General features: G+C 39.1%; 1 protein-coding gene and 2 long non-coding RNA genes across 4 annotated transcripts in view; all 3 read right to left on the bottom strand.

Moving 5' to 3' along the window:
- Positions 1-1,337: 1,337 nt before the first annotated feature.
- Positions 1,338-2,472, bottom strand: LOC114549231 (uncharacterized). Its single transcript, XR_003691519.1, has 3 exons — positions 2,422-2,472; positions 2,245-2,341; positions 1,338-1,355 (listed from the first exon to the last, which is right to left on the bottom strand). It is a non-coding gene; the product is annotated as an uncharacterized LOC114549231 (long non-coding RNA).
- A 3,046-nt stretch (positions 2,473-5,518) lies between these two features.
- LOC114549230 (uncharacterized) lies at positions 5,519-6,419 on the bottom strand. The gene is made up of 3 exons (XR_003691518.1): positions 6,149-6,419; positions 5,798-5,900; positions 5,519-5,583 (listed from the first exon to the last, which is right to left on the bottom strand). It is a non-coding gene; the product is annotated as an uncharacterized LOC114549230 (long non-coding RNA).
- A 3,901-nt stretch (positions 6,420-10,320) lies between these two features.
- si:ch73-264p11.1 (SH2 domain-containing protein 1B) overlaps positions 10,321-18,670 on the bottom strand; it is a 28,446-nt gene continuing 20,096 nt past the window's right edge. The window contains exons 6-9 of one of the 2 annotated variants that reach the window (XM_028569460.1): positions 16,872-17,171; positions 14,802-14,865; positions 11,209-11,425; positions 10,321-11,116 (exon numbers count right to left, since the gene is read on the bottom strand). In XM_028569460.1, coding sequence (XP_028425261.1) covers positions 11,076-11,116; positions 11,209-11,425; positions 14,802-14,865; positions 16,872-17,014 — 465 coding nt within the window. In that variant the 5' untranslated portion in view covers positions 17,015-17,171 and the 3' untranslated portion in view covers positions 10,321-11,075. Of the gene's footprint in view, positions 11,117-11,208; positions 11,426-14,801; positions 14,866-16,871; positions 17,284-18,670 lie in introns of those variants that run through there. The other variant, XM_028569461.1, reaches the window with a different exon arrangement.

Genomic DNA, 18,670 nt, shown 5'->3' on the forward strand with positions numbered 1-18,670 from the left:
GGAAGCGAGCAGGATTCCGGCGCCGTCCACAGGCGAGCTCAGCCACTGCACCAGGGCGAGCCGGACTCGGTTTTGCGTTCGCCGTCCAGTCCGGCCCCCTGCCTGCGGCTTGCTGCTCTGAGTTTGGGTGCCGCTGGTCTGAAAACCACCTCGCACAGCAGCGAGCGCCCACCCCTGAGGCGCTGCACATGGCCAGGAGAAGCTCCAACACCTGCAAACAACACACATCAAAGATTAAATTAAAGAGACCAAAAATGCTAAATTGATAAATCAAGAAAATATTTGGACACAAAAGGTCAGTGGTTACAACTGGCCTCACATTAAAAGCATGATTTGACAACAAAAACATTTAACCCTCAAACACAACTGACACATTTAGACACCTGGGATGGTTTAGTGTATATTTCTGGGAGACATACACAAAGATATACAGTATAGAATAATATGTAACATGTTAAATGGCGTGTGCACCTTTCCTGCCTGAGTCGGGGTCTTTTGATTGCAGAAGGCCTAAAACTTGAGACACGCATGCTGAGAAGTGCTGATACCTGGAAATGGAAAGTGGTTTTAATACACAGTCACAGAAGGCTCTGAGGAGGCAAACACTGAGGTCAAAGCGCCATATGTGTAAAGCGTGTGTGAATCGTCTGCGGGTGTACTTTGTGAGGTGATCTGCTATTTAGGGTTCTTCAACAAGTCAACCAAAAGGTCAGCGGGTATTTTCTTGTCTGAGTGCCGTTGCCATTCACAATGATGTTGAACACAAGCTGGAAAGTCTGGTGGATGTTCTTAGCATCAAAGAGCTGCAGGAAACATGTGAACACAAAGGAGAAGATGAATGTATGAGTGTGACTGGTATTAAGCAACTTATAAGAGTAATTTCTTTTATTTGTGCAGTAGAAAGATAAAAAATAAACTAAAGTGAAAAGGAGAACAAACAGAAAAAGAGGAACAAATTGTTGCTGCACTGCTGAGATAAAAACTCATTTCTTAAAAACCAAACACTAGCATATAATATAAATAGTTGTTCTCAAGTGAGTCATATATAATATTTGACTAATGTTTTCTACAGGGTTGCATAGATACCGTAGATCCCAACATGCATGTTTGACAGGACTACACTGGTTAATTGACAAAAGGAAATTCAGGTGCAATGTTTCAAAATATATGTATATAAACTGCAAAACTGAATGTGTGAGCAGATCGCAGCAGCGCAGTGTTTCCCACCCACCTTCTCTCCAACCTTCTCATTCAGAGTGAGGCTGGCCAGGATGGACAACGTGAAGATCACCACAGTCAGACTGTTGTGAGCCAGGAAGTTAATCAGAATGCGGTGGGAATCGCTTCACGTTGTCCTGCAAAACACACAAACACATAGAAATAACACACAAGATACAGGTGGATCTCTCTCTCTCTCTCTCTCTCTCTCTCTCTCTCTCTCTCTCTCTCTCTCTCTCTCTCTCTCTCTCTCTCTCTCTCTCTCTCTCTCTCTCTCTCTCTCTCTCTCTCTCTCTCTCTCTCTCTCTCTCTCTCTCTCTCTCTCTCTCTCGATTCCAGATCGGCCCATCTGAGCTTTCATTTTCTCAAAGGCAGAGCAGGATACCCAGGGCTCGGTTTACACCTATCACTATTTCTAGCTGCTGGGGACCATGGGCGGCTGGGGGGACTCATATTAATGTAAAAAACCTCAAAGTGAAATTTTCATGCCAAGGACCTTTAATATCCTTTTTAGTTACAATTATTTTTATATTATAATATAATATACACACACATACATACAAAAATAGATGGAAATAACAGACAAAAACACAACAGAAAATGTCCTATTTCCTATAGTGTAGTGAAATCAAAACTCCACCCACCTTCTATTTCTTTTCCAACCATTTTTTTTTTGTGCTTGTTTTTTTCGCTACATCTATGTCATATTTGTAAGTAAATTTTTGCAAAATCGTGTGGAAAATCAATATGAAAAACATTGAGAGACAATAAGAAACAAAGAAAAGCTTTTGTTCATGGATTAGTCAATCACAGTTTACCAGAGTCCAACGTGCCTCCTTCAAATGTCTTTTTTTTGTCGGATCAACAGCCAAAACAATCCAGAAATAGTTACTATCACAAAAGAGATCAAGTAACTGTTTCAGCTCTAGGTATATTCATTCTGTGACACTGTTAAAATAAAGGCTATGAAAACATTTTTTTTCAGACAGACATCTTGTGTGAGTTACTGTATTCAGTAAGACTCACCAGAGACTTGATGTGGCTCTGCACTGAGTGGTTGTCTCGACACAAGTTGGCCATAAGGCCGAGGCACGGCATGATGATGTCCTCATTTTGAGACTGGCTGTGAGATACAAAGTAAAAATGTGAAAAAAAATACAACCTTCAGCTTCATTAAATCATACTGGGAGATGTGGTTCTTACATATTGGTCATGAGAAAAGCAATGAGCTCATGGATGTAGTTTGTAGACTGGAAAGCCTTGAGTGTTGTAGGTCAGTTTCTGCAGCACCTGCAAACACTGAGCGATATACACCGAGACAACATCACAACAAATAATCTATTAGTGAATTTACCATTCATAGGTCGAGGTTTTTCCTGGCTCAAAACAGCTCACCATGACCAACTGTAACTTGATATATTCTCTTTGAGAAAAATAGGGATTTTATTTCAACAAGTGCCAGGTAACATCCGCCTTATTTAAATATATATATAAAATAAATAATAAAGTAGGGCTGTGCAATTAAAGTGATGGTTCGGAGTAATTTCACCCTAGGGTCCTTTGCACCATGACCTCGAGCCAAACACTCCCCCAGAAGCTTTTTTCACCTGGGTCGAACATTGGGAGAGTTAGCGTAGAGTAGCGTTATCAGCTGAATAGCTTAGCGCGGGGCTAATGGATCCGAAGTGTCTCTTAACATTACCCCACTAATAATGCCTGAAATGATATAGCGTCTACAGTAGTACAGATAGGTTATGCACTCATAAAGCGATGGATTGTAAAGTTTGCTTTAAAAAATAAGTTAAATTAATAAATATTTTTGTTGCATCTCTTTTCGGTGTTGTAATTAAGTAGAGCGGCCCTAAGCACTTCGTCTTACAGCAGCAACAACAACAACAGCAGAGAGCAGAAGCCAGCAGGCAAGTGTTATTTACATAAACTTCTGGTGTGCTTACAAACTTTCAATCCATCATTTTATGAGTGCATAACCTATTTGTACTACTGTAGACGTTTGGTATCATTTGGGCATTGGTGGGGGTAATGTTAAGAGACACCGGATCCATTAGCCCTGCGCTAAGCTATTCAGCTGATAACGCCAACTCTCCCAATGTTCAACCCAGGTGAAAAAAGCTTCTGGGGGGGTGTTTGGCTCGAGGTCATGGTGCAAAGGACCCTAGGGTGAAATTACTCAACCATCACTTTAATAGAATTTTTGATTTCTGCTCCTAATGATTGCAAAAACAATGTAATCAAGAAAAAACGATTGTTTTGCCCATTACATTTTGCAAGTAAACTCCTATATGTCTTGTGTTCTGAAGGGAAATTTGAAAAGTTCAACGGGAAAAGTATTATGGGAAACTTCCCAGTTCAAGGTGTTTTCACTGTTGATCTGTTTAACCGTTTTCTTAAGTTCAATAAACGCATTATATTTCCAAAAATAATCATGTTAAATAATTGTGATTTTTGACCAAAATGAATGTGATTATGATTTGTTCCGTAATCGAGCAGCAGCCCTACAATAAAGAAGCTTTGTTAACAACAAGGTAGTAAAACAATACATATTACACAATATATTTTCATCTGTAACTCAAATGTTGCCCTTTTTTTTTTTTAACAGTATTTAAAAGCATGCTGAAATCGCAGTACACAGAAGGGAACGCATAATAGCAGCAGACCCACAGGTGATGGACTTACCTGCAGTACCAGGGGCTCCCCTGCTGTGGCGCTGTGGCAGTGGATGACAGACGCCAGGGTGCTGGTGAGGTTGTAGCTGCTGTTTAGAATCTCCCGACTGTCATCATCACAGGCTGAAGGAGAGAGCACACAGGTGGGGAGAAAGACAAAGATTTGGTTTCAGAAAGAGCTAGCAGTTCAGTTTTCTGCTTTAGGAATCACACCTTCACTGGCCTGTTATTAAATTAAAGAAGCATAGCAGTGATCTTTCTAGAGAGCCATTATACTAGGAGAATAAGAAAACGTGTTAACATACTTCAAGGTAAAACCCACAACTCTAATTTGTATGATTTAGTGACACTGCATACATTTGTATTTCATCAATTCTATTCTCATGTAGTATTATTTTAGTCCCCGCTGAACTGCTGATGTTAAAAACATCATAGACATACCTGTTGTGAATCTGTTCCATTCGATTCTGTAAAAACTCTGAACAAAGCCTCTATCATCTGTTTTAATTTGTATCATAAATTGTTACACCGTTTTCTATTCTGAAGATCTATCTGTGTGAACCAACCTTGAATCAATCCTCTTTCCTCTAGAGTCTCTTTCTTATCTATCTACTCTCACGTCATCTAAGTGAATGAAGTGACTGTTCTGATAGCCTCGTGTGTCACATTAAACCTTTAGAGTATTGTGAACTGAACCCTGCTACGTGTCGCTTTGTTCTCCGAGTGCTCATAACTGCTTTCAGAATTGACTCACAGATTTCAAGCCAGTAGATCAGGGGTCTTCAAAGTTTTTTAAGCAAAGGACCCCTTAACTGAAAAAGAGATTGAACAGGGACCCCCTACTACGTATACTGTATAAAATGAAGTTACATATTAAACTGGGCCTACAGTAACATTTTTTGCATAGAATATTAAGATGTTAAAATAGCCTAATAATTGTTGCCATGATTTTATAAATCATCTTTTAATGTTAAATATACACATGACACATTTTGAATCCTTAGGAATAACTGTATCTGTGGATCTTAGTGGCTACCTTATCCATAGGCCAGTTAACCTATTATCATTGGGGATTTCTATTTGCTAATAATATGTTTGATTCATTTTAGGACTTTTACATTTTTGAAAAAAACTTAACAAATTGGAGACCCCCCCCCCCTGCATTGACTCTGAGGACCCACTAGGGGTCCCAGACCCCCTGTTGAAGATCTCTGCAGTAGATGATAGGATACGAACCACAAAACAATCATGATCAGATTGTTCCATAACAATACCGTCAAAGCAAAGTGAAGATACAATGCTTTTGATGGACCAGCTGATTTGATGGTTTTACTAGCAGCAGTGAGATGTGTGTGAGAGATTGTATCGTTGTGCATCTGAAACTTATATTCTGTGTCCGGAACATTTCCCAAAAGCTTACTAAGTCACATGCTATCAAATTGCCAAGACATAAAGTTGCCCCTGGCTCTGAGAGAGAGAGAGAGAGAAGCTGGTTATGTGCACGAATTGTGTTGTGTGAAACATGTAGCATGTACCCAGTTTTGCCAGCAGGGAGATGATGGAGCTCGTCAGGGTCTGGCTGGTGTTTGGGTTTCCAGCCAGCTCCACCAGCCCACCCACACTCCCGGGGCAGAACCTGGCCTGAGGACAGCAGCTGGTCACATTTAAGGCCCGAGACCTCCTGCAAACACACACAACAAGAACCACTACATTGTAGGTACATTTATCCAAAAAAGGTGCAAATTACTTTACACAGGGATAACGTGCAAACATTCAACAAACATTCAGAAAAGCTACAACATCCAGCTTCATCTCACCACCACTACCTGTGCCATTGGTATGGTTGTAGTGCTGTAATGTACGTTAACGTAATGTCTGTCATGAAGGGACCTTACCTCCACTTGTTTCTGTAGCTGCGCTGCGTTTTGCGCTGTCCTGCCGTCTCTGTACTGCTGGACAGCCAGCAACAGAGACTTCAAAGACGTAGCCATGTCCATCCTGTGGAGCAAAACTATTCTGGTGAGACAACACATTAGCTCGAAAAATCTGTTCTTTCAAACTGACGTTTTCGCCGTCCATCTTGAAACTTTAAGATGCTAACGCTAGCTAACAACAAGCCTACCATACAGTTTCATAACAACAGCAACTTAATTAATTTAAAAGTGGTTAACATTTTTGACCAGTGCTTATATATTTCAAACGATGACATTAAATATGGGTGTGCTTGTTTGCGTGTGGCAGACTACCTGTGGAGCGTTTTCTTCCCCAAGAAACATCAACAAAACACAGCTAGCTTCCTCCTCCCGCTTGGAGCTTTGAACTGGACCGGACCATGTGCGAGAAAGGGGGGGATAGCCAGGTTAAATCTACATCGATAAAGCTTATATATTGATTCGTGAATAATATAAACCAATACATTATATCCCCAAATTGATGCTTTTAAATGAAACAACATTAATACACGTCTGATGTAAGTCTTTTTCTTATACATTAAGCGAACTAAAAATGCATTACTCCCTTTCGAATGTCTTGGGCGAGGTCACGCGAGAGTCACGTAACGTAAGGGGGCGGAGCAGGAACCAGCCGTTGCAGATACAATAAAATTAAGTAAAATTCAAATTAAAATATTAAATACAATATAAAAAAATATATAAATTAAAAAAAAACTTTTAGGAAAATATAATAATATAAAAGGTTTGATTTATATATTCCGGTAACATGATTAAATCAAGTAAGATCAGTCCGAATTTGCTGAATTTGCTGATATGTCTGATTTGCAAAGTAAAAAAAGAAAAAAGTCTGATTTGCAAAGTCCAATACAAGAGCCCGGTATTTAAAAGTTTTATAGACTATTCAGTTTTATTTCTGATGTTTTATTTTGTCCATTCTATTTCCAAACATGAAGCAAGCTAAATATTAGATGCAGTCCAACAGAACAACACCAGAAGTTATGGTCTTCAAATGTTAATCAGTCAGTTTGACTCAAAAATGTAACATTATACATTTCACAAGAATACATTCATTGTAGGGCTGTTGTTTACTCGTGTTGGATTGTATTTTGTTACATTTTGTAACTGCTGGTAACTATCTGGGATACAAATTGCATGAGTTAGAGGCAAACAAATACCACATTTCAAGAAAATGTACTGGTCAGTTTTCTGTCTGTTGAAACATAAACAAAACATGAAAAAAACGCTTTTGTTAAGGTTGCCTAAACTGCGTTTAAGAAAGAATTGTAACCAAGATATTTACTTAGTGAGACTTTTCACAATTTTCTCTGGAGGAAAAACTAATTAGTAAAGCCACAATTTCCCTTAAACATATATTAGGTTGCTTATAGCAGCAAAAAGAACCATAACTAGAAGTTCATATGCCTGATTCTCCTAAACAGCATCAATGGTGTGTACAAGATTGACTTGTGTGTTAGGTTTGAGGAAAGATTTGTACGCAAAGAAATGGCAGAAGTGGACACTTTACTTAGACAAAACATGGACAAGGACAAGGACCCTGGCTCACAGCTTGTACTCATTTGAGGATAAGGCAGCTACATGTAATGTGCATATTTCATTTGTTTTCTCACAGGCTTTGTTTTTCTTCTCTATTATGATTTGATTTACACTTGTAAATTGTGTATTGTAAAATGTAACGTATCAACAACCAAATGCATGTATTATCAAATAAACGTTTCCTGAGCAGCAGGGTGAGGATGTTATTGAGGACGGTCCTCACATCTTAATGGATTAAGAATTTAATTACACGTTCCACAATATATCTCATAAAATCAGGATTTTCTGCAATCTTAGACGGTACGGTCTATGTATACATGTGCATGTGTGTGTTGTAGACGTTTGTAGTTGCTACTGTGTTTGTGTGAGGAAACTGTGGTTAGACCATGCAGAAGCTCTATAAAACCCACCACTGGCATTTTCCACTTTCTTTCATGTGTCTTGTTTCTTCTTCTGGTTTGGTCAGCAATTGCACACAAAATAAACAGATAGAAGCATGCATTCGCTTCATATGTGCATTCGTAAATCTCTCTAAAAGACAAAATGAATGTCCAAAATGTCCTTATTGCTTATTATTACAGGAAGTAAGAAGAATGCTCTTTATGTAATAAGTGATGCTTTTAAAAAAAAAAAAAAAAAAAAATGACCAAGAAATGTACTTAAGTGTCTGACGAACAGCTTGCTATGTGTGAAAGCAAACACAGGAAGTGTGGGGATGCTTTTGTCCGTGCAGACGATGTATAAAAGTGGTTTGGCTATGTCTAAAAATCGTTTAACTCTTCTTTGCCTACATCAGGGATCTTGAAAAGGGGGTCCGGGACCCTTAGGGGGTCCTCAGAGTCAATGCAGGGGGGCCTCCAAATTATTGTTAATTTCTGAAAGTAAAAAAAAATTAAAAAGTCTTAACATGAATTCAACATATTATTAGCAAATATAAATCTCCACTGCTTACTGGCCTATAGGTAAGGTAGTCACTAAGGTAGCCACGCACAGATGTGATTTGCCACATGCATGTTTAACAATAAAACATGATTTATAAAAGCATGCCAACAATAATTAGGCTATTTTAATAGCTTAGTATTCTATGCAAAAAAAGCATGTATAAAGGCTTTAGGCCTTCCTACATGTTATCTCAGGCCATGTTTAATATGCAACTTCATTTTATACAGTATATGTAGTAGGGGGTCCCTGCTCCATCTCTCTTTCAGTTAAGGGGTCCTTGGCGTAAAAAACGTTGAAGACCCCTGACCTACATCATCAATCAGTCCTGACACAGTCAGGACTGATTGATGATTGATAGATTCAGCCTGGAGAAAAAATTGAGGAATAGCTACTTGGCATGAAAATAAATATGTATTTTCAGACTTCAGGCTTTCCAGATGTAAAATATTGCTTTCCACCACATGCTCCCTGAACTAAATTATTACTGAATTATTTTGTTGGTTTAATGTCTCATTTTGTTCAACTGTCTGCCTTAACATTGAATTGCGTTGGCGCTGTAGGCTACTTGTGTGTTTTTGAAAATTCATGTGCTTTGCGAAAGCTTTTCAATAAAAATACATTTGAAAAGAAAAAAAGATTTTACTGATTCATATATGAATATTTACAGGAAGTGACAAAGGAGTTGGTTGCCTCATTAAAACTTAAACAAGTTCCAATAAGATCAAATATTTCCACCATTCTGGATGTCTGCAGTTATAGTAATAATTGAAAAAGGGTTAAAGGAACTTGAATATAAGCACAGACAAGGATGCTTCTACTGCAACCAAAAAAAAGCAGCAGACAAACCACCCTCGGCCAAACCACATGTCAACTGTGTCAAAGTTGAAGCAATGTCCCAAAAAATAGAGATGTATAAATAGATATATTATTCTGTGGTTACAGAGAACTGAGGTATTATAGAGACATTCTCAGTACTTTAATCAAAGTTTAAAAAGAGCAGGGTGCGTGTTCGCGCCAGCATTTTGTTTTCTGTCATTGCCTTAACACTCTCACAGGACAGGAAGGAAGGAGCATTCAGAAAAGGTTTACATGCCCACATAAAGCTCACAGGATCTTATTTTAGACCCTCGTTCATCAGCATATCTGAGTTCCGATCTGGTCTATGTACAAAGGCTCGTTTTTATCAATAAACTGTTTATTTATCATATTTGCTCTGCCATACCCCAAGACTATGAAACTGGTATACAGATGCCACTCGACCGCAGCCACAGACAGGAAGTCGGAAAGTATTTAGACAAATTACATGGTTTGGGTCATTTCATGGTATTTGTTGACAAGTAGTAAAAGAAAATACAGAAGCCACAATAACAAGAAAAACACAAAAAAAGTTTGAGAACTTTTCATAGGTAGACCATAACAAATGTGTGACTATTCTGTGAGTTTTATGTTTCTAAATTAATCTAAACTTTGAAAAAACTTCTGTGTTTAAGCTCAGTTACTGTAGAAGCCGCAAGCAGTTAGTTTCTAAGTAAAAAAAAACTGAAGCTGTCTTCTACGTGAGTTAATGATGGTAAACAACAGTGGTGAGAAATACTGAAACTGTTCTACAGTTGGATGACTGGATGGAAGATCTTTTGAGATAAGAGTTGGCATCAAGGGCTTCCTTTATCAGTTTACACATGCATATCATTTTAGATGTGTCATATGCAGAGATGGCAAAGGAACTCACTTCCCGTACTCAAGTTGTACAGATTCTTGTGTTCAAAAATACTCTGGTAAAAGTAGAAGTACTGATTTAACTTCTTTACTCAAGTAAAAGTAACAAAGTACAGGCTTGGAAATTTACTTAGAGTATAAAAGTAGCCTTGCGAATGACAACCATTTTTTTTATGTAAAGCTACCTGGACCACACAAATGTCAAAATCTACTTGAGTAGAGTAACAAAGTATTTGTACCGTTACTTCCCGTCTCTGGTCATATGCAAATGATGACATGCATCTAATCAGAATCCGATGTTTCACACGATGGTGTGTAAAAAATATCCCGTTAATGCTCTTCAGCTGAACAGAAATAGCTCCCAGATACATGTACAGCCGCAAAGCAGCAGCAGCAGAAATACAAGATATTATTTATCGCTAGAACAAGAGTCTGCAGCCCTGTGAGGCTGCGCTGAGGTTTAGTGGTGCTTCACCACAATCAACACAAGCAACAACAATGGAGATCCAGAAACACACCTGCAATTATGGCCGTAAGCGACGCCAAACGAAACAAAACCGATCTTCGCGATGTAGCTTAAAGGCTACATCCAAACTAATACGTTTTCATTTTAAAGCAGTGTTTTTTAAATGAAAACGATAACTTATATCACAGACCATTCACATACAGTCTGGGCATGCATGTGCCGGTTAGCAAATCGCAGCAGATTGGAGCAGATAATGTTAAAAGATGAAGACAAAGTGATAACAGTTCATCCTCTGGGGATCACGAACGTCTGAACCAGATCTCACGGTAATCCATCCAACAGTTGTTGAGATATTTCGGTCTGAGCGACCAACCTCTCCACTCGTAATTACAGGAATGCAAGCAGATGAAGAGCCCTCTTCTTCCGCACGTTTGTCCAAGTTCCGTATTCATTATTCTGAATTCGATCCAGTCTGTGAACTTTTTTAAGTGCCCATAGTTCAGAGAAAATGTCTTTTCCACTCTCCTAATGTGTTAAAGTTGTTCAATCAGGCAACACTTCGACGTATTCTGAGTCAGGAGCATCTAGAAGAAAATGAAGATAAACGTTAAATATATCACATATTTAAAAAAAGATGCAGTTAGAATAAGACAGGAAGATCAAATATATGACGTACTCTCATAGTCATGATCTTCTTCGGGTACAGGCGCCTGCTTCTCTTGTGCCTCACTTGGATCAGGTGGAGCAGGACGTTTTGGGGGCTGGATCAACAAGGCTGTCTTTCTTTTGACAGAGTGACGAAGGTGCATGGCCAGGCCCTGGTTCTTCCTTTTATAGTGACGGACCAGGTCGTCCAAATTCTTAAAAAATGTCTCATCCAAACCTCCCGCTGTCTGAAGGAACAACAACGAAGGCATAGAGTAAATAACATCTCCATGGAGAGGGAAAACATGTGAACAGAGAAGGACAACAGCGCATGTGAAAGCTTTGTCGATTCATCGATTGAAAAAAATGTCCATCACCGATTTCCTAGAGCCCAAAGTGATGTCTTCACGTGTCTTGTTCAGTTGGACCAACAGTCCAAAACCCAAAGATAGTCACTTTAAAATGATGAGAAAATATAGCAAATCCTCACATTGGAGAAGCTGTAGAAGCAAATGTCTGGCTGTTGTGTTTGAAAAATGACTCAAATGGTTTATCAATTGTCAAAATAGTTGCGATTAATTTTCTTTCCACGGAATAATTGACTAATAGTTTCATTTCTAAATTGAACAACAACATTTAGGCAGCGGAAGAAAAAAAATACAATGTTAAAGAAGAGAAACTAATTCTTAGAAGTGGAAACACAGTATATAATGAATGCCTCCGTGCGGTGATTTGGCAAAAACTCCCACTTGGATTTAAGAATGAACTGATCAGATTTTTGAAGTCAAAGGTCAAAATAACTTCCAGTCTGGGCCTACAGATGTACATTGCGGGATAAAGCCTGACATCACCCTTTCCATGCCCCCCCCTACGCGTCGCGGTCACGCACGTGGCTCCGCCGTTGCTTGGTAGCGTTGCATTTCCCCCCCGACTCATTTTGTGGTTCTCCTTCTCCATAAACAACATGAAATCAAGGAGAGGGTTAACTTTTCCTGCTACAGATTTCTCACCGTGGTCAGAAAGACACTTTTTGGCTCTCACTATGACTCAAGAGTTTCAACTTGCTCCGAAAACAATTGCAGTCATTCTCTCACTTTCTCCCTCGCTCTATCACCTTCACTGTGACATCATAATGTTCTGCAACAAAACTTTTTTTCCTGGCTGTGACACAAATCTAAAAACTGAAGGGTTGAAGATGTGCGGGAAGCAGGGCTGTAGTACTCAAATCCGAACTCGAGACGGTTTTTCTATGGTCTCGGACTTGTCTCGGACTCGCTGGTATTTGGACTTGGGACTTGTCTCGGTCTCTGCCACTGGTCTTGCCAAATATGGCTTTTGGTCTCGACCGAGTCCAGGCGTCTTTATTATGTTTGTAATAATACTGGAGGCAAAGTGAAACACTGGCCACCTGATAACCAATCACGCACTAGATTATCCCTGCTAACGTTACTGCCATTCATTTTCACTGATTCACACACACGGTAACAAACGAAGATGTCCGCCAATTCTGCCATAATCAAATTTTGGAGAAATCACCAGGAATTTCTCAGCACTGCGCTTAAAAAGAAACACAGGGCAGGCTGCAAATACTGCAAAGCAACAATTTCGGAAACCTGTGGGACAACGTCAAACTTCGTAAGAAGCCTGCCGAGGCATCATACATTGCGGTAGGTTAACTGCAGAGCTAGGAGCTGCAAAGCCCTAACGTTAACATTAGCTAACATAGCGGAAGATAAATGTAATGTTCTTGGACATAAAGTTATCATAACTTACGTCTGGTATTACTGGTTTCATGAGGTAAAAAAAAAATGGTATACCATATATATATATGGTATACGTGATAGGTTATCGTGTACTGTATTACGTTTGTGGTTGTGCACAGTCTTTTTACAAATGAACACTCACGTTAACGTTAGGGTTAAGTAAACTTTGCATCAGGCTAACGTCATGCCATAAAGTTATAAGTACGATAATTTATGTATGGTGGTAGCTGTGTGTCACATTTGCGTGAAAGGTGGTTAATTTGGGTAATGTTATCTGACATCGGTGACGATTTCCTCAGTTTTAAATTGAGAGGCTTAGCAACAGCCAGCTACTAACATTACTCTCCAAAATCTTGAGTAAGCTACCGCAAAGAGTCACGTTTAACCAACATGAAGCAACATATGACACAGCACACAACAAGAGCGGGAACTAGACCCAAAGAAGAAGAAGAACATATGGTGTGACACAGCACAAGAAGAACAACATATAACACAGCACACAACAATAGCAGGAACTAGACCCAAAGAAGAAGAAAAAAGAAGAAGAAAAAATGTAGAGGGCATAATGTTTGGATTGGACTATTTTTTTGTAGTACCCTTGTATGCAGGTTGGTGTGTGAGAGCGCGTGTGGGTGGGTGGGTGGGTGGGTGGGTGTGAAAGAGAGGGAAGAGAAATAAAGGGGGAGACAATATTGACCAAAGGAAAAAAGAAAGAAAGAGAAAGAGAAAAAAAAAAAAAACATAGCTACCAGCATCTTTGCTGGGCAAAGAGGCGCTTGGTTGGATTGGGGTCGGGTTAGGTCAGAATTTTATGATTTCACTTTTATTTATTCTTAAGTTTTAGCTTTTTTTTGCCCTTCTCCTCTTCCGTTACTTGGCTTTAGGACTTTGCAAGACCCATAGGAGGAGGCTGGCCTGCTGCAGGTCAGATCCTCTACAGGACAGGCTTAGCAGGAGATCCGGTCTTCTGACTCCAAGCTGTTTAAACATGCTGGAGTAGAAAAAATAATAATGGAGGACAATAAAAAAATTTAAATAAAAACATGTAGGTTGGCAACATCCCAAGAAACATGACATAAAAAAGTCTTTAAAGATCTAACTCAGTCAAAAATGAAAGATCAATTCAAATCTCTGATCTAAATGCAAACAGCCTGATAGTCAGTTTGAATTTCCATTCCCTTTTAACTTCATCGCTAAAAAAATAACTACAGATATGTGGGCGGCCATTCAGAGATCTGGAAACTAAAAATATTTGCAATTAGCATTTATGCTGATTTGATAAAACCTTTTATGTTTTCAGTGGAAAAAAAGCGTCCCTCTATAATATGGCAGCCCACCCTTGTGGTACAAAGTGTTGAGTGGTGTGTGTATGTGTGTGTGTGTGTGTGTTTGTGTGTGTCTATCTAGACATACAGTACGTCAGAGGAGTTTCCTGTGACGAGGGCTTGAGCTAATAACTGCTGAGTTTCCATATCGGTTATGAAATGTTCCTTTAACTCAAAATAATCTGTCTGTGGAGGAGGAGGAAGAGGGCAAATGCAACTAATGCAACTCAAATAAATCCACTATATATCTATATTTATATAAACTACAGAAAAGAGCAATACGAATTATAAATAAGATGAGAACATACCAAAGTTAATAAAACTGAAGGATTTAGTTGAATTTTGAACTTTTTTACTTATGTTTACAGCAAAAAAAACAGTCTGAAAATGTGCAGAAGTTGTCTGTCTGTTTCTCTGTCTGTCTCTCTGTCTTTCTTTCAGATTTTGTCACTGCAATATCATCACAATTTTAAAGTGTGTGTGTGTGTGTGTGTGTGTGTGTGTGTGTGTGTGTGTGTGTGTGGGTGTGTGTTTACCATGAGAGTATAGTTTCCAGTGTGTGTCTGCAGCAGTCTGTAGGTATACACCACCTTCTGTTTACTGCAAAGATAAACAAGATACATGTTGTTGATACAGCATTTTTTTTGCAGATTTTCAACCATAAAATAATCTAATAAAAAAAGAGACGGAGGGTGGCCGTGTTGGCTCAGCGGTGGAGCAGGCGCACGTATACTGAGAGGTCTACTCCTCGACGCAGAGGTCCAGGGCTCAAATCCGACCTGTGACAAATGTCCTGCATGTCTTCCCCCCTCTCTCTCTCTCTCCCCTTTCTCTCCTAAATAAAAAGAAAAAGACGGGGCGCCCAGATAACTCAGTTGGTAGAGCGGGCGCCCCATATATATACTCCTCAACGCAGCGGGCCCGGGCTCGACCCCGACCTGCGGCCCTTTGCTGCATGTCATTCCCCCTCTCTCCCCTTTCATGTCTCCATCTGCCCAAAAAATTATCTTAAAAATCTAACGAGCAGTTTTAGTTTTAATAAATGATACAACATGCCCAAATAAAGTGATGCTGATCCACTGAATCCTCCCTCCAGTCATTTACAGCTGAAGGAAAGGCATTTTTCTTCTGCATTTTTTCTATTAAAAATATTTGCATTTGTTGGTGCATAACGACTTTGTGTCTTGTCTTGTGTATAAAAAAATGCTCACACGAAAAGGCAGAAGCAGCAACCAAACACAGTGGAACCACACTAAACCGCAACCAAATTTAGCTGTAAACTTTTTTAAAGTACAGTAGTAATACGTATAAATGTTCTAATATTTCTTTAAACCAACGTTGACTGAAAGAAATCTAATCTCCTTGTAAACAGTAAACAGTGTACATTTGATATGCATTAGATTGTCCTACAAACAATATGTACAAGACTAAAGCAAAAATAGATATGCTTTTGTTTATGCAATATTTAAAAATGATTTGGATTGGTTCAACTTTGTTGGCGTTCATGCGTAAGACTTTCATTTGTAAGATTGTGGTAAAATATAACTTTAAGATAACATAATTTATTTTTTAAAGATAATTTTTTGGCCATTTTTAGGCCTTTATTGGACAGGACAGCTGAAGACATGAAAGGGGAGAGGGGGGGTAGGACATGCAGCAAAGGGCGGCAGGTTTAAATTTAAAAAACATTACTGGGTGGCCGGGTTGCTTCAGTGGGTGGAGCAGGCGCACATGTGTTTAGAGGTTTATGCCTTGACGCAGAAGGTCCAGGGTTCGATTCCGACCTGTGATGATTTCTTGCATCTCTCCCCCCTATCCCCTTTCATATCTAGCTGTCCATTAAAGGCAGAAATGCCCAAAAAATCATTTTGCATCTTTCGCACACAAAAAAAGAAATTATCTTTAAAAGAAAGATTTTGGATTTTAAAAAGCTTTAAAGGGTAGGGTTGTTAACATTTCCCAATATACACTTTCAATATATATATATATTTCAAAGCCCTAACTTATGTATAGCTGTCGGAGCGTAAAGACCATTTCAAAAATATATAATAAAAATTGTATATTGGAAAATGTTAACCCTACCCGTAATCCGGCAAAAACATTAAATATAACCTGAAAATACACATCACAGAGTATGTAATAATACTAATAATAATTCAGTATAAAAATGCTCTTGTAAAAGTAAAAGTCCTGCATTTTACTTAGATTACAATGCATCATATTTAATCAACTAATCTTATGTTTTATGTATAAAATCTTAATCTGAAATGTAAAAAGTAACTATAGCTGTGGAACAAATGCGCAGTAAAAAGTATAAAATTCCCCCTGAATAATAATAATAATACAGTCCTCAAAGATGCTTTACAAGGGATACAAATAAAAAAGAGCAGTAAATATAAATACGTACTCATGTAAATGTACTTAGATACATTCCACCACTGACCAGGAGTATCTCTAACTCTAATACCAATCTGTATACCCATACAGCTTTAAAAAGGACTGAAACAAACCCTTCAGATAAAGAGAAGTCCGGCACATTCAAGTTCAACCGACCAGTATATTGCAGAAGTGAAGAGTACTCACTAAAGACATTAAAGAGTACTCACTAAACACACAGACACATGGCTCCCTGGATGGTCTCGCTGTCTCGGATCAGGTAGGCTCCGTCCTTGTTCTTCTTCCCCAGCAGCTCCTCACACTCGGTCCTGGAAATGGCGCCGTGGTAAAATACAGGCAGAGCTGCTGCCATGGCGACATCCACCAAAAAACCGCTGAGCAAACTCGTCTCAGGACAGCTTCATGTCTGAGAACAGTAGCTGTGTGCACTCCCCGCGGAGATGGGAGAACAGCTGCCAACAGAAAGTCCAGATGAAGATGCTGCTTTAGTTGACTGAGGTCTGGAGGGTCTGCAGCAGCACAGAGAGTAAAAAAGAGAAGAACAGAGAGAGAGAGAGAGAGAGAGGTCAGCGCTCAACACATGGAGGTGTTGAGTGCACCGTGAGAAAAAACAAAGAAGAACACTACGAAGGTGGCCAAACAGTTTCACAGGAAGTGTTTATGACAGAGCGAGAGAGAGAGAGAGTGCAAGAGAGAGAGAGAGATGAGCACTTCCTATACTGTGACAAATACAAACCAATTAGACAAATCTTCCCCAAATTTAAAAGTCAACGTAAACAATTTGAGACTCTTTCAGACCGGGACAAACTGAAATGTGTTTTAGGCGAGAATTCAAACTGCTGCATCTTACGGTAGCAGCTGAATTTCTCGCCTCCTGCCACAGATTAAGAGATGATCACGGAAACACCACACAGGAGTGAACCCCCATAACAGACAGAACACCCACCAATAGGTCCCTGTAAATATGTCAATATGTTAGAGTTGTGACAAAAATTGTGACAAAGTTGTAACAATATGATCAAATGCGTAATGATTTTGCTGCACCATTCTACTCCTCGTGCCTTTATCACTTTATGTGTAGGTTGGTGTTTATTTTATAGTTTATGTTGTGCCAGTTATTGTCAATTTCCTTTTATTTATTATTAAGAGAGAGAGAGAGAGAAAGAGAGAGAGTGTAGCGTTTTGAACTCAGTACTGATCTTCAATTAAAGGTGCTGTAGGTAGGATTGGGAAGATCCAGGACTTAGCCAAAAAATTTGAACATCAACTACTTCTCAGTCCCTCCTCCCTTTCTGCTAAAGCCCAAAATGGTCTCCTAAGCCCCTCCCCCCACAAGGGAGAATGAATGCGTGTGCACTACAGGCTGTAGGTGGAGCCAGAGGAGCTGGATTTTTTTTTAAATGACCTGCTTCATGTAGTTCTACTGGAACATAGGGTCAGTTTCAGCATATATGACAGAAAGTTAGTTTTATAAGTCTTACCTACTGCACTTTTAACTTACAGGTGTTATGAATCCTTAACGACTCATCTGTCCATCTGAAAAACTATTTCCATCCATTGTTTTTACTTGTTTTATAACCTGCAACTCTAATTCTAAAACATTTTATAGAGGCGTTCAACACGTAAACAAGAATCCAGTTTAAATACAAAATACATGGGACACTGACATAGCAACAACTTGATTAGATAACGTGGCTCGTTGTCTTATCAAGTTACTGCTGCTCGAGCAGCAACAGGGTCTAATGTCTAACATTAAAGAAATACTAACTTTAGTTACACTGTTTTGAAAGTAAAACTTCTTTTATTTAAGTTTTTCATGAATTTGTTTGTTTTGTCCATGCTCTATTTCATTAAATGAGACTTTGTGTTTAAATAAAGGGATTAAATACATTAGACTCTTACATATATACTGTATACTGTATGTCTGGATGCTACACTCTGCCCCTCAGTGCCAGTAAACTCTATTTACTTTGTAAGATTTGTTTTACCCGTGTTGTCCTGCAGGAGG

Source organism: Perca flavescens, chromosome 22 (assembly GCF_004354835.1).
Source record: "Perca flavescens isolate YP-PL-M2 chromosome 22, PFLA_1.0, whole genome shotgun sequence".
In the NCBI taxonomy this organism is placed as follows: domain Eukaryota; kingdom Metazoa; phylum Chordata; class Actinopteri; order Perciformes; family Percidae; genus Perca; species Perca flavescens.